The sequence below is a fragment of the Saccopteryx bilineata genome, chromosome 6, assembly GCF_036850765.1.
Source record: "Saccopteryx bilineata isolate mSacBil1 chromosome 6, mSacBil1_pri_phased_curated, whole genome shotgun sequence".
In the NCBI taxonomy this organism is placed as follows: domain Eukaryota; kingdom Metazoa; phylum Chordata; class Mammalia; order Chiroptera; family Emballonuridae; genus Saccopteryx; species Saccopteryx bilineata.
The window spans coordinates 101,724,874-101,741,605 of NC_089495.1; the positions used below are offsets into that span (position 1 = coordinate 101,724,874).

At 42.9% G+C, this 16,732-nt stretch overlaps 1 protein-coding gene across 1 annotated transcript in view; it reads left to right on the forward strand.

The window, feature by feature from the left end:
- Nucleotides 1-10,215, forward strand: part of TNFSF11 (TNF superfamily member 11) — a 36,521-nt gene extending 26,306 nt beyond the window's left edge. Inside the window, exons 3-5 of the mRNA XM_066235645.1 lie at nt 2,916-2,961; nt 3,042-3,140; nt 8,771-10,215. Coding sequence (XP_066091742.1) covers nt 2,916-2,961; nt 3,042-3,140; nt 8,771-9,192 — 567 coding nt within the window. The 3' untranslated portion in view covers nt 9,193-10,215. The remainder of the gene's footprint in view (nt 1-2,915; nt 2,962-3,041; nt 3,141-8,770) is intronic.
- The last annotated feature ends 6,517 nt before the right edge of the window (nt 10,216-16,732 follow it).

The window sequence follows — 16,732 nt, forward strand, 5'->3', positions numbered from 1 at the left end:
TTATGCATGGAACTTCCCTGTCGAGTTTCTGAGAGCAGCTGCAATCCATGGATACGGCAGAAACCGCGTGAAAGCAACATTACCTCATCCTCACGGGCCTCAGGCTAGAGTTTTAATTCATCCTTGGTTATGACATAGTTTTTATTTTTTTATAACACACATTGAAAGTGCTTCTGAGTGGTGCTGCTTATTGAATTTTCTTGTAACAGAAAGGTTCAGTGACAGCTCTGACCTAGAAACCGCTGATTAAATGGGCCGGAGACGCTCCTTGCCAGGCGGGAGAGAAAGAACAGACCTTCCTGCCCGCGTGGTCAGTGACCAAAGCCTGCTGCTTCTTTGGCCTCGGTCTCATGCTTCAAGAAGGTCTCAGAATTGCCCACCCCAACGTCTTTTGGGATGTGAGAGGACATGCTGTTCTCACACCGAGGGCAGCACCAGCTCACCTCTTACAAATGCAAGTTCTCAGGCCTTCTGCCCCAGACGGACTGGGTCGGGAACTCCGTTTCACCGTGACCTCCAAGAGGTGGATGATTGTCAAGTCTGAGCACCACTGAGCTAGCACGAAGGTTCTTTTCTGGTTTTCTCTAAAATCAATGTGTACCTGACCAGGCAGTGCACAATGGATAGAGCGTCGGACTGGGATGCAGGTTCACAACCCCTAGGTCACTGGTGTGAGCATGGGATCATAGACATGACCCCATGTTTATTGGCTTGAGCCTAAAGGTTTCTGGCTTGAAGCCCAAGGTCGCTGGCTTGAGCAAGGAGTCACTCACTCTGCTGTAGCCGCCCCCCCCCCCCCCCCCCCGTCAAGGCACCTATGAGAAAGAAAGCAATCAATAAACAACTAAGGAGCCGCAATGAAAAATTGATGCTTTTCATCTCTCTCCCTTCCTGTTTGTCTGTCCTTATCTGTCCCTGTCTCTATCTCTATCACACACGTGTGCATGCACATGTGCGCACGCACACACACACACACACATATACACACGTATGTTTTCTCAGTGGAAAAGCATGAAGCAGGGACCTGTGGGCAGTGGCCAGAGCTGACTGGCAGCATCCCCGCTCCTCCTCCGTCCCTCTGATGAGAGAGAGAGCAGGCAGGAACCCAGAGAGGGGCGGCGAGGAGGGGCGGGAAGTCTCTGAGTCACTCCGCCATCAAGGTTCCCGCTCCCACCTTTTAAAAGACAGTAATCAGTTCAACATATATTATATATAAAGATATGTTATATTATAGCTATATAAAGTATATAAGTATGTATTTATATGTCCATTACATATTACACATGTTATATGTAATATAACACACAATACATATCTCTATATTATACGTAGACATATAAATTTTATAAAGATGCATTGAGCATATATAAAATCTCCATCATAAATGCAGGAGAGACCAAACCAGGAAATCCCCAAAATCAGGATACCATTGGGAATCCAATTTCATGAGAAGAGACGTGGGAGATAGGAGGCCAGCAGGGGGAGATGAAACTTGGACAGCAGGAGAAGAAGAGTGCCCGTAAGGCCCACGCCTTGCGCAGTGAAAGGGACTACTGCTTGCCTAGGGCTTCCTGCAGCGGCGCTCCCACTGTGCAGACGGTGCCCTGGCTCACAGGGCTGGAGGTGGCCCTGGTGAGCCTCTCAGGTTTCCTTCTAACAGTCAGACACACTGGATTTCTTCAGGACTGTAGAATAGGTCATTGAAGATGGCTGTGCTGTCTCTCTCGAGGGTCTTTAGAAATGGAATTGATTCTCATCTCTCTTGGGGGTCCTAAAGGTAGAGAAAAGAATCAGTGTTGTCTTACCTCTAGAACCCCTCCAAATATGAACAGTTGAAGTTGTGTTATTGGATCTATCTATCAATCTATCTACCTCTATTGTCTATTATCTATCATCTTTCTCAAAGCAGTTCTCTCCAGATACTCAAAGAACTTAAGTTCTATTTCTTATCTTTTATAAATCGGAGTGCGGAGGGTGTTAGCATGCATGGTCATCCCAGTAAGAGAAGTTAGGAATCACTCCAGAGTGATTCTAGGATTTAGATATATGAACTTGCAGACACTCTGCTAAGAGCCTATGTATGCTATCTCATTGAATCTTCACAATCATCTTATGACAGAGTTGATAATAATGGTTTCAGTGTAAGTAGGTGGCTGAACAGGGATTTGAACCAAGGTCAAAGCCCAAGGTTTTGCTGAATCCACCTATTTAATGGTAGCTATGGTCTTGATGCAGGTGAGCATGCAATTGGAGCTTTGATTTGCAGAGCTCATATTGAGATATGCAATTATCTACACTCTTTATATAATTGTGTTCTTTCCTTTCCTTTTCTGACTCATGCTTATACACCTCAGTTTGCAGCAACATTTTGGGTTAATTATTGGTACTCTAAAAGCTCTTAGACTTCCATGTAGTACTTTGAACATACTGTGACTTTTTAAAATTAAAGGAACTAACCACTGAGAGGAAGACATCATTCTCTTTCCTGTAGTGTTATAACAGAAATTTACTAATAAAATAGACTTTAAAAGAGCCTCCCTAAAGATTTAAGAGGATCCTGAATTCTGTAGTAATTGTTAATTTTCTAGTTAACTTCCTCACCATTTGTGTATACACTAAATTTTTAATTACGTATGTTCAGTTTTTCTGTTTTCTAATTTATGTTGTCTTTTATTTCCTCTCATAGTCCAAAGTATTTTGCTAGACAGTAGGTATGCAGTCTGCTTCTTAAGCACATTAACATAATTCGTTGGAGTGGCCATCCCTTGTTAGCTACCTAGAGCATCAAGGAACTTACTCCCTGTGTATTGCTGGCATATTTGAAAGCAAAAAGGATTCATTTGTGGCACGTCCAACAGGCTTGAATTCTTACTGCTTTAAAACTGTATAAATAAGATCCTTTCTTTTTATTTCAGGAATTACAGCATATTGTTAGATCTCAACACATCAGAGCAGAAAAACGTAAGTATGGATTAGTCTGAATATTTGAAATCTCCCAAGGTTAGTACTCTTTGGGCTAACATGGTTTCTCTCATATCCAGCTATGGTGGAAGGTTCGTGGGTAGATCTGGCCAGGAGGAGCAAGCCCGATACTCAACCTTATGCTCATCTCACTATTAATGCCACGGACATCCCATCAGGTAACTTTTATTTGTACCCAGTTTGAAAAATATTTCAAGAATAACTTATCAGCCCGATTTGAATACTCAAAGTTATTATTAGCCTTTTACTAAAATTTTGAGAGCCTGTAACTTCTAAATCAGAAGAGAGATCATTTTGTCTTTAGTTGGTGATCCACACTGTGGAAACAGTGATTCTCAATCCTGTCAGAACGGACATTGTAACTATATATATTCGTTTCAGATTGTTAGAGTGTATTTATTTTAAATATTGCCAGTTGAGATTGCATGACTGGGAGGGACAATCTCTTATTATGCTCATCTATGTTTACTCAAGCTTAAATTGACACGGTCCCATGCCGACCTGTGAGGTGCATAAATTCATCCAGGTAAGTGATATACTCAGCCATCTCCTGCCCAGTTCAAGGTGGGGGCTTGACAGAGTGATATGCAATAGGGAGCAGCCCTCTAGAAAATGGAACACACTCCTCCTTCAAGAGCTTATCATTTTCTGCCTAGCTTGTGGTGGCACAGGGGATAGTGTCGACCTAGAACGCTGAGGTGAGCTCACGGGTTTGAGACCCTGGGCCTGCCCAGGATGGCACACACGACAAGCAGCCAATGGACAACTAAGGTGAAGCAACTGTGGGTTGGTATTTCCCATTCCCCATCCCCTCCTCTTGAAAATCAATAAATAAAATCCTTAAAAATGAGAGGTTAGCATTTTCTCTGGGTGAAAATTTAGCTCAATGCCTGGAGATCAGGTCACCGTTGGGTGGTAGGAACCCAGCGTGCCGCGCCCGCGTTGGCCTGAGTGCCCAGCGGGCTCGACATGCCGTCCGCACCGCTTACTCCATCTCGGGCTAGCTGGGCATCAAAAAGATTACGAAGAACTTTACAGTAGAATGATAATTGAACATTATTGTTATTATTATTATACCATTTATTCAACACACACTATATACCAGGCATTTTGCTCTGAATTTTTTATCTCTAATCCTTACTACAACTCTGCAAGGTGATAGTTATCACTCAGATCCTGCAGGCAGAGAAACTGAGGTGCACGTAGTTTACCTGCACAAGGTCGCAGTGGTGGCCAGGTTAGAAGTTGAACTCTGCTCTCGTTGATGCCCAAGCATATGCTATTTACACACAGGTCACCATCTAAGTACCTCGTGGCCATTTGAATTTATCAGAGGGAAATAAATCCAGAGCTCTTATGCCTCTCTTTTTCTGTAAGAAGTAGCTTCATGCAGTTCTAATGGGCACGGGCTCTACAGTCTGCCTGCCTGAGTCTGTGGCCCCGCTGCACTATTTACTGGCTGTGTCACATGGTACAAATGATTGGGACCCCTTTCTGCCCCCACTTCCTCCCTGGGATGGAGATAGCGTCTACCTCCTGCGGTAGCTGTGAAGGCTTACCGCGGTAGTAATGTGCTAACAGTCCTATGTGGAAGCTGACATTTAGTAAGTACCCTGGGAACCCAACTTGTTATTATTTGAGTTTAATTAAATAATTATACACATTCCACTTTGTTCTAAAAATTACTTAAGGCAGATATTTCTTGGAGGTTTAAAAAAAATATCCAGGTTCTAGTGAACAATTTTGAAGCCCTTATCATCATAGCATGAGCCATGGTGGGATTTTTTCTGGAATGTAGACATAGAAAGGGAGAAACCAACTCTAGTTTTTAGAAGATTCTCCTAAACTATCTATCCTGTCACAGAGACATGCTTCATAAACATATTTTCTCTCTGTGTGTGTGTGAATGTGTGTGTGCGCCTTCCTGTGGAGCTACACTGATTTTCTGAGTGTAAAACTATTTTGCATGTTAGCATGGGCAATCAGATTAGTGCTGATGTGTCAGCTGTGTGTGCTGGGAATGTACTCGGCATTTATCTCTTCATTCATTTTAAAGGGTGTATGATAAATATTGCCTTCGAGTGGGTGCCAAAGTCTGTTTGGCAATCGCAAGCATGTTTTTGTTTCAAAACGCTCTCTCCAGGCACCTCTCATCAAATCATTGCCAAAAAACAAGGCGAAATTTCTAGTTATTTTCTGATGGTTATTGGGTTAGAGACTGAGTGGAATGAGTCAGTGCACACTTCTGTTTAAGAAAACAGAATTTGCTGCTCTGGCTGCGCCCACAGCCCCGGGAGTCCGTCTGTCCCCTGTTTTGGCCCATACTGGACACGTCAGAAGAAGAGCGCTTTAATTTTTCATGTTTATTTTGGGCTTCTGCTTTATACTTATTTACACATAAGAAAAGTCAGAATCTGTCTTATATAGATGGTTAGCTGTGCATTGGCAGAGCTTCTTAAATAAAATGTGTTGGGAAGTATTTTGTGAGGTCAGAATATGTGGCTTTCTTTAGGGGTGTCCTTAGGCTAAATATTTTGTAAGAGGCCTCTTTTCTTGACCATGGTAATGGGATGGGGCTGGGATAAGCCGTCATCAGCACGTCTCATTAATGATGGAAACCCTGATTTGCCAGGAGAGGCCCTTCACCCTCATCCCAGCATAACCCCATCCTGTCTCCCACTGTGTCTGAGCAGGAGTCATCCTGTCTCCTCTGTGTGCTCTGTGTCCCCGCCCTGTGCTCGAGCACTGTCCCCACGGACGGTACTCTCCCTCTTCGCAGCCCATCTGTGTTTGACCGACGTCCTCTCTGTCCTCCTTGTCCTCATCTCTTTGGTTTCCTCACTGGGCTGAGCTCTCCTGATGACTGTCAGTTTCTGTAGGTTTCACTTTCAGTTGCTGTAACTGAACCTCAGCCATGTTCCATGTGACACGCAGGAAGGGAAATGTTATATTCCTCATTATCTATGCCCGTTTCTCCTCTACTCCACTACTAATGGTTAGTGCCTTGAGCAGGGGTCCCCAAACTACGGCCCGCGGGCCACATGCGGCCCCCTGAGGCCATTTATCCGCCCCTGCCACACTTCCGGAAGGGGCACCTCTTTCATTGGTGGTCAGTGAGAGGAGCACATTGACCATCTCATTAGCCAAAAGCAGGCCCATAGTTCCCATTGAAATACTGGTCAGTTTGTTGATTTAAATTTACTTGTTCTTCATTTTAAATATTGTATTTGTTCCTGTTTTGTTTTTTTACTTTAAAATAAGATATGTGCAGTGTGCATAGGGATTTGTTCATAGTTTTTTTTATAGTCCGGCCCTCCAACGGTCTGAGTGACAGTGAACTGGCCCCCTGTGTAAAAAGTTTGGGGACCCCTGGCCTTGAGCGTCCACTGCTTGATAGAATTCTCAATTATGGGCAGAAGAAATGCCCATAGAAAGCACAATAGGCATTTGTTGAATGACTGATCAACTGAACTGATCAGTGAATGGATGAGTGAGGGAATAAAAATGGAGATATGTTTGGTAGGAGATGATGCTCCTTCCTCCTGACTTTAGCTGACGGTGGGAGTGGTATGCAATTGGGGGTCTGGTCTTCTGCCCTCTCAGGTACATACTCCTCCTTGTCTTCCAGGCCGTATCTCTGAGCCCTTGGTTTACCACTAGCTGGTCTGTCCCACTGAGAGGGTAGCCTTCGCCTTTGTCGTTCTGCTCCTCCCTAACAGCCATTATAGGAGACAAACTGTAAGACAAGTAATTGATTGTGTAAGTATTCAATTCAGGAGTCAGGTAGGTAGGAAGGAAATAGTTTGAGAGGGGAAACATCTTGAATCTTATTAGCTCTGTCAGTGAGTTGCCTAGCTATTTATGATTAGACACAGTGGGAGACAGGATGGGATTATCATGGAATTACTCTACTAGTATTTATGAGGATGTAATGAATAGTCTTGTAGTCCCATCTTGACTGGCTTGGGGCCATGGATGGCTCTTACACGTGGGATGTTTTAATCGGGGATGATCTGAGGTAGGACCTCCAGTGAAAAAGGACGTGTGCTGTGGTGGGTCCTGGAGGCGGCAGTGCATGTAAGGTCTAATCAGGCTCATCCTAGTGCCCTCCTGTGAGTGAGATATAGATTTCAGCGTGTCTGTACTGTCCCTGGACAGAAGGATTGGAACACTGGCCTTCACTTCACAGGCCTAAATATGGGTTGCCCCGCTGTGCCTTGACCTCTATGTATTTTTTTCCCATTTGCCCCACCACCTGCCTGGTTCTTGAAATAGCCTGCTATTGAGGTCTCCACACTGTGGTCCGGGCGGCCTCATGGTTTTCCAGAAGCAACAGAACTTTCTCGTTTTGTAGCTTTCTAGGGAGAGCTGCAGGTGCCCAGACGCCGGGGATGCAGACTAGTCTGGGCAGATGGCTGGTACGGGTGTTTGATTCCACAAGCCCCTCCCCAGGAGCCACCGTACCCAGGCTGTCAGCTCTGGTAGATCCGTGAAGTCTACTTTAAGCTTGAGTCCCATCCTAGACGGGTCTTCTGTGGGTGGAAAGCAGCGTGACCTTTGCCTCAGTTGCCTTGACTGCAGAGGCTAACCCCAACCCCAGTCTTAGACTCCCAGCTCTGTTTTGCCTTATTGAAATCTTAACAGATGACAATGAACCTTTATTTAGCATAAGTATGATATTTACAAGATCTTCTGAAAGAAAAATGTGTTTTTGGATTTTCCACAATATAACAACGTTTCCCCCACTAGTTAATACCTAGTTGAATAATAGGTGTCCACGTAAGCACAACAATTGATTAACTGCATTTATCATAAAAGTATTGACAATTTTTAGAGACCTAATAAGATATGCTAAAGACTTAAAGTTTTAAAAGCATTGGACACACTGCTGATTTAGAAGTTTCTTTAGAAACTTCCGCCGCTCCACAACAGTAGCTTGAGGATACTTACCACTACATTTCAGGGTGAGGAAGGGCTAAGAAAAGAATTCTGATCAATCAGGACAGCTTTTGTGACACTTTGGTCACAGGATCCTGGGAGCTTGTGAAGCTGGGGAGCGCAGTACCGGGAGTACTTTGTTCAAGAACTTCCCTGGGAGCAGCTTCGCCGCTCCGTGAGCCTGGGAGGCATTTGAGCTGTTGGAAGAGGGGAAAGTAGGTGATGAGAACAGGGCTTTAGGAATCTGACCTTTCAAAGTTTCTGTGACCCAGACTTTCACCTCCCTTTGCAGACCCTTCTCCGCGAGTGTAGACAGGTGGCGCCCCGGGCAGCACGGCAGTTCTCCACCTGCGCTCAGCTCCTGCTTCCTGTCTGGGCTGCCTTTGGCTCATTCTCTTCCTTCAGCCTCGAGTGACTTTCTGCTCCTGTTGGCTGCCTCCTGTTTCTCCTTTGGCTTGGTAGCAACTCACCAAAATCACTCTTGGTGCCTCTGGGGGATCACTCTCCTTTCTTTGAGTTCCATAGCAAATAGCAACACCGTTCCTATCCAGTTCCTGACTTGCTGCTTACCTGAATGCATGCCACACTTACCTCGGTGTACTGTAGGCTCCGTGAGGGCAGGAAGGAGGAGTTTTTGTCGTTATACCCTCTCAGGTGCCTCGCAGAGAGCACTAGAGTCCCTCTTAATGTATCTCTCCCCATTTAGAAAATAAATTCTGAAGTTATTCTTCTGTTGGAACAATGACTGTTATGCTAGGTTGTTGTTTTTTTTCAACCTCATAGAAGTGTGATGATGTCCCTGCCATTGAAGGGGTGGCTTTTCAATCACGTGCCTCTCCTCTCCTCTCAGGTTCCCACAAAGTGAGCCTGTCCTCCTGGTACCATGACCGAGGTTGGGCCAAGATCTCCAACATGACTTTCAGCAATGGAAAACTAATAGTCAACCAAGATGGCTTTTATTATCTGTACGCCAACATTTGCTTCCGGCACCACGAGACTTCGGGGGACCTGGACACGGAGTACCTGCAGCTGATGGTGTATGTCTCCAAAACCAGCATCAAAATCCCAAGCTCTCACACCCTGATGAAAGGCGGAAGCACCAAATACTGGTCAGGGAACTCTGAATTCCATTTTTACTCCATAAACGTTGGAGGATTCTTTAAGTTACGATCCGGTGAGGAAATAAGCATCGAGGTATCCAACCCTTCGCTGCTGGATCCAGACCAAGATGCAACGTACTTTGGGGCCTTTAAAGTCCGAGATATAGATTGACCTCCATTTTGTGGAGCATTATCATGTATTTCCTAGGATGCATGGGAACTTTTCTTTTTAAACAAGCCAAGAAAGATGTATATAGGTGTGTGAGACTACTAAGAGATATGGCCCACAAGTTATAAGAAGATTCTATCCAAGCTTTTGACTCTGTAGAGAGCACGTGTATTTACAGCCAAACAGAGATATTGGACTCTAGGTGTGTGACAGTCTGAAGACTTTCTTACACAATGGTTTTTAAATTTTGTAATGAATTCCTAGAATTAAACCATATTGGAGCGGTTACGGTTGCCTTATGGAAAACTGCATTTGGGCCACAAGAGGGGTTAATTCTCTGGATCTCGCTCTCGGTTATGTGCCACGAGGCAGCTGAAGTAGGGAGGGTGTTATCTGATTGCAAATAGGTGATCATCTGAAGGGTTGTGTTCTTTTGAATTGTTACATCATGCTGGAACCTGCAAATAAATACTTTTTTTTTCTAATAAGGAGAGAAAATATATGTATTTTTATATTATATCTAAAGTTATATTTCAGATGTAATGTTTTCTGTGCAAAATATTGTAAATTATATTTGTGCTATAGTATTTGATTCAAAATATTTAAAAAATGTCTCACTGATGACATATTTAATGTTTTAAATGTACAGACATATTTAACTGGTGCACTTTGTAAATCCCCTGGGGAAAACTTGCAGCTACAGGGAAAAATGTTGTTTGTTAATATCATCTGTATTATATTTCTTCATTCTTTTTAACTTAATAGATTTTTCAGACTTGTCTAGTCTGTGCAAAAAAAAAAAAAACACCAAAAAATTAAAATGAATGCCCTGAATAATAAGCAGGATGTTGGTCACCAGGTGCCTTTCAAATTTAGAAGCTAATTGACTTTAGAAAGCTGACAGTGACAAAAAGGATACATAATGGGTGACTGGAATCTGTCAAGAGTATTTATATTATATAATTATCGAACAGGTGTTTTTTCTACAAGTGCTGCAAATTGTAAATTTTGTTTTTATTTTAGATAGAAAAGTTCTCAGTGGCTTATCAGCAAAAGATCCCATTTCTAATTTAGTGGAAGTTATTTTATACTGTACGGTAAAACAATTGCCTCTGAATGTTAGTGTTTTTGGTACGAAAATAAATTTATGAGAAAATCTGCCTTGTGATTTTGTGCTTCTCTTTTATATCAGTTTTGCTTTGTGATCTCATCCTCTCCATCATGGTAATGTGCCTTCCATCTTTCCAAAGGTTCCGAAGAAATACAGATTTAATTAAAAATTAGGAACCGATTCAATTAAATTAACGAACCTTGGAATTTGAAAAATAATTTGCAAGGGATTTGTACGCCAAGAATGTAGCCAGATAGAAAAACGGAGGCTTCTTTGCTCATAAAAGACAATTTTATGTTATGCTTATGAAGGAAAAATGGTGCTTTGCACAAGTTCATAATACCTTTGTTAAGAACTGTTTGATCTGAAGGAAGCCCTAAACATTTCATACCTTTACCACAGTCAAGATGGATTCGGATTCACAGAAGACAGGATGCTCATCCTCATGGAAATTTATGTGAGTGAGCTACTCAACCCAAGTTAGTTACCCACATGAGAGAGATCTAGGAAAATGAGCAGCTTGGGGCCGCGTGAGAAGCCGTAAGTTAAGGCATTTGGCTATATGTGGATCAATGTTTCTTGATGGTTGCAAAGGGATGGAGGGAGAGAAGAAACAGCAGACATTACAAAGAAGAACTTGTAAATTTTAAAAGCAGTGCTTTTTTTTTATGACTGAGTAATATTCTATTGTATATATGTACCACATCTTCTTCTTTTTTTTTTTTTTTAATAAATTTTTATTAATGGTAATGGGATGACATTAATAAATCAGGGTACATATATTCAAAGAAAACATGTCTAGGTTATTTTGTCATCAAATTATGTTGCAAACCCCTCGCCCAAAGTCAGATTGTCCTCCGTCACCCTCTATCTAGTTCTCTGTGCCCCTCCCCCTCCCCCTAACTCTCTCCCTCCCTCCCTCCCATGTCCTCCCTCCCCCCCACCCTTGGTAACCACCACACTCTTGTCCATGTCTCTTAGACTCATTTTTATGTTCCACCAATGTATGGAATCATGTAGTTCTTGTTTTTTTCTGATTTGCTTATTTCACTCCTTATAATGTTATCAAGATCCCACCATTTTGAAAAGCAGTGCTTTGACAGAAGTACTCAGCCATTGCCCAAAAGATAACTCTTGTTTTAAACTGTTAGTAAACCTAAGGTACTTTGGTACAGATTATGATTTCAGTATTGCATAAGCCAATGACTGAGCCTTGGTTTAAGGAAAATTAATTTTAATAAACCATCAGAGAATTTCTCTACTCTCCACTGACACCAAGTTTTGAACAGGAAGCCTTGTTAGTGCCCTGTCTTCTATAATACGATTCTGTTGTTTCCAAAGGTGAATAACATTCCATCATTGATTCTGTGTCATTTATTGAGCACCAGCTATGTGCGAGGCACTGTACCAGGCACTGGTGATACTGTAGCACTCTTTCGGACCTTGAGTGGTTTCTGTGCTGGTGTGGTAAGCGCCAGGGTATGGGCATGTATAGCGTGTTGTGGGAGCAGGGAGGAGGCCATGGAACCCACTCTAGGGGATCAAGCCGGATAGAAAGTGTGCTGAAAGGCTCCAAAAGTGAAGACAGAGTCCTGGCCTGTCTGCTCAGTGGTAGAGTGTCAGCCAGGTGTGTGGATGTCCTGGGTTCGATTCCTGGTCAGGGCACACAGGAGAAGTGACCATATGCTTCTCCACCTCTCCTTCTCTCTCACTCTGTCTCTCTCTCTCCCTTCTGCAGCCATGGCTAGATTGATTTCAGTGAGTTGGTCCAAGGTGCTGAGGATGGGTCCCTCTATGGCCTCTGCCTCAGGAGCTAATAATAGCTCAGTTGGAGCAATGCTCCAAATGGACAGAGCATCGCCCTTAGGGGGCTTGCTGGGTAGGGACACATGCAGAGTCTGTCTCTCTGACTCCCCTGCTCTCACTTAATTATAAACACAAACAAACAAAGAAAACCCTCAGAAAACTGAAGACAGAATATCCATTACTATTTTAACATATTGCAGTTAACATGGAATCTCTCAAAGATGAGCTGAAACTGAAAGACTAGGGATGAAAAGAACCTGGGATCTAGTGAGATGGCACATAGTGGCACCCACCAAACTTGGGAACTGACAAAGGGAACTGACTTGGGAACTGCAATGTGAAAGGAGACCCACATTGGAAGACCTTGACTGTGAGGTGAATTTTTATGTACATTAAAGGGATTTTTAGAGCTTTGCTGGAGTGAATCTATGACAATGAAATGGTGTACCCTGGCTTGCGACTCAAAGGCGGCAACTGTCTTAAGTGGATGTGTGAGGAGGTGTGGAAAGGCTTTCTCCCTTTCCCGGTGATGTTCTACGCTTTCCTGGGTCTGAGTACAAGGATCCAGACCCCACTTTCCCCACAGACGTGCTCCTTTGTGCTCCTGCCTTTTTCTTCTCACTCATCCTTTTTCCATTTCCACTCTCTCTATATTTTAATCCTTTCATTTTACTTTTTCCCTTTCCCCATGATCCCTAGCACTTGCCTCAAAGGACCAGTGAGTCTCTCCGGTGGCCCTTGGGGAGAAGGAGGCTGCTGCCTTCCAGTGAGATGGAAGCAGATCGTGTCCACCCTTGGCAACAGCTCACTACCTGTGTTGAGGAGTGACAAGCTTGTGTCAGCAAACCACACACTGGATGCTAGGGCAAATTGAAGTGTGTGCTCATTTTAATGACTCCATCCATTTCAATCATCCCAACACATACCAAATCTGAGAAGAGGAAAGCATGAAAATTTAAAGTCATCCATCTTCTTGAGTCAACTTACACAACTATCCCAGAAGCAGGCACCTCTGCATCTTTCTGAAATGCCACATGCGCGGCAATTCTTGTTTAGCAAGGTTGCTTCTCCTCTTCTACACCCATTTCTCCTGATTTCTCTTGTGTCATCGCTGCCCCTCAGGCCATCCTAGCAAAATGTCCAGAGAAAGTGACCTATTTCCCCAGGGACGCCGGTGGGAAAGCCTCACCCTTTCTCTGTGTCCAATTCCTGCTTTGGTTTGAGATAGTGACATTTGAAGGTTATATTTGTACATTTTAGGGACACAACTCTGATTCCACTAGCAGTCCCTCGTTTAACCTGTGGCGTCATTCTGAACACACTAAGCACATTCTTGCTTCGCTTTTGGCTTTGTTAATCCATTCTTCAGCTTCCTGGTTATGAAATTGAAATATGTTTCTCTGGAGCTACATTTATAAATGCTAATTAGTTATCGATTCACATTATGATGATTTAGCCTTATGTCACTTTTTACAATAAAAAATTTGTACACCTCGAATGTTATATTGTAGGGTATAAAACAGAAATCTATCCTTTTGATTAATAACACATTTATGATACTTTTACTCTTCTATTCTTGTAATTTAAATTTTCTATTTTCTAATCATGACTCCCCTCCCCTCTCCTTGTTGACTGATTTTCTTTGCAGGAGCTTGTTTTATTGCATCTGGACCAACACTTAAGCTATTTGTGGTGATGATTTTTTTTATTTTTATCAGATGTGATTAGTTATAACATTGTTTATATTGCTAATAGTTTTCAACATCTGTAGAAAAATTCTGTAATTATTTTTAAAACAATTAAAGTACAGTTACATTAGTTGCAGTATACAGCATAGTTATTTAACATTTATATTCTTTATAAAGTGATCTCCACACTAATAACTCTAGTAACTATCTATTACCGTACATGAACGGACCTTGACTGTATTATGTTAAGTGAGATAAATTAGACAGTGAAGGACAAAACCCATGTGATTTCACTTATATGTGACAAACAAACCAAAACAGAACCTTTGTTTTAAAAACTCCAAGAGGCATTCCTTCCTATTGACAAAGAAATGAGCTAGAAGTTACTTACTCCATTAGTAGCACCAGAGATAACTGGGGACCAGGGGTGATTTCAAAAACAATAACTATATTTCTCCATGTATAAGACGCACTTTTATTTTGGGGCCAGAAATTTGAAAAAAAAGAAGTATTACATAGTTATTGAACTCAAGTTTTACTCATCATAAAATTTATACAACTCCTCATTCACGTGAAAAGCAAGTAAAAAAACTACAACCACTGTATAAGATGCACCCAGTTTCTAGACCCCAAAATTTTTGAAAAAGAGTGCATCTTATACATGGGGAAATATGGTAAGTTCTCTTCAAAAATTAATGAATATTTTATATATGAGGGTCCTAAAATCATGGGATGTCACTCTCTTGGGCAAAAACCATTGTTTTCCTTTTGCTGTCGATTCTGCAGAAATTTCCTGTTCTCACAAGCCTCACCTGACCAATGTTAGGTTGGTGAAACAGACACTCCCCATGAGACATGGACACCTTTGGGAAGAATAACCATAGATCATGGCATCAACTGGGGTTGGAAGCTGAGCTCCTCTGTGTGGTAAACCTTGGGCAGCTTGCCATCATTTGGATTTTACTTGTCTGCTTTGTGAAGCAGGAATGACCCTATTTGTGCTGAAGGATTGTGTGAGGATAGATTAGCATTTGGGTGGGACTCAACAGATAAGTGGGTCCGTTCATTATTATCCATTCTTTCCATTTGCTACACCCTCAGTCCTGAGGCATGAGCATGTGGCTTGGCCTCTCTTTCTGCAGCCTCTATGCAGGGCCTGTATTGAGCGGAGCACTGTGCTCTGCCTTGTGCAAGACACCAGGACAGATACTGTATTCATTTCCTGGGGCTTCCTAGGTAAAATGATCACAAACTTAGGTAAAATTATCATAAACTTGGGGGCTTAAGACAACAGAAATTTATTCTTTCATAGTTCTGGAGGCTAGAAGTCTGAGATCAAGGTATCAGTAGGACCACACTCCTTCTGAAGGCTCCAGGGGAGAATCCTCCCTTGTATCTCTCAGCTTCTGGTGGCTGCTGCCAATCTCGGGTGGTCCTAGCTTATACCTGCATCACATCAGGCTCTGCTACTGCTGTCATGTAGCTGTTTCCCTGTGTCTTCACACGGGCCTTCTTTGTAAGTCTGTGTCTCCAGATCTTCCTCTTTCCATAAAAACAGCAGTCCTTGGATTTAGGGTTTATCCTAATCCAGTATGGCCTCTCATACCTAGATTACATTTGTAAAATTCCTGTTTCCAAATCATGTCATAGGTTCTGGGTGGACATGGAGTATTGGACAACATTGTTCAACCCAGTATAGATATCAGGGACTTAGAATCCAAGAATAAAGTAAGTATCTACAAATCAAACCATAACTAAATAGAATAAAATTAATGCCACAATGAAACTATAAACAATGTGTTGTACTTTGCTTATACCCACCTAACAAAGTGAGGGCCTTTTATTTATTTAAAACAATTTTTGGCTAGAGAGAAAGAGAAACAGACAGCCAGAAAGGGCTAGCGATGAGAAACATCAACTCATAGTTGTGTCACTTTAGTAGTTCATTGATCACTTCTCATATGTGCTTTGACCAAGGGGGCTCAAGCCAAGCCAGTGAACCCTTGCTCAAGCCAGTGACCTTGGGCTTCAAGCCAACAACCTTTGGACTCCAGCCAGTGACCATGAGATCATGTTGATGATACCATGCTCAAGCTAGTGACCCTGCACTCAAGCCAGTAACCAAGGGATTTTGAACCTAGATCTCAGCACTCCAGATCGATGCTCTATCTACTGTGCCACCACTTGGTCAGGCATAAGGGCTTATTTTCATTGAAATATGAATAAAATGATATTTGGATTTGAATAACTCTGATGTGTTTGTATTGGCTGTGTATTTTCTTGAGATGATGCTGGGATTAGGACAAGGCTGTTATGCACTTGTTTGTACCCTTCTTCCCTGAAAAGTCTCCCTCTCACCTCCCCAGCCCACCTTTCCCACACCAGGGGTCCTGGTTCTGCTGATGGCCACTGCCAGGATTTGTACGGGCTCCTCATTTCTGATGGTGAATGTGGTTTTGCTCGAGGATTAGAAGTTAAAAAGAATAGATTTGGAAGAGTTTATGTCTCCAATAAATTAGTAACAACATAAAGGAAATGCTATTCTCCTGACGATGCAGAGTGCAGAGGAGGGCAGACCAGCTAGATGGAGCTTTTCCCAGGGATACCTAACCTGTAGGGTGGGCACTAGCAAGGAGCTCTGCCCGTGTGCCGGGCGGCTGCAGGGTGATCGTGGGGGTTTGTTATTATCATATTTTGGTGGCAGCCAGTGGAAGGGAAGCCTTTACTCGGACACCGTGAGATGCAGAACAGAGCAGCCTTCAGGGACGTGCAAGGCTCCGGCCATGACCTCGGTACAGAGCTTGTGCTTTGAGGCGGCATCCTTAAACCCTATCTGTGTGGAAAAGTCTGCAATGAGGGCATTGGTCAGGTTGAAAGTAGCTTATTCAAATTTTGAAGGAAAACATCCTAGACCAGGGATCTCCAAATTATTGACTGC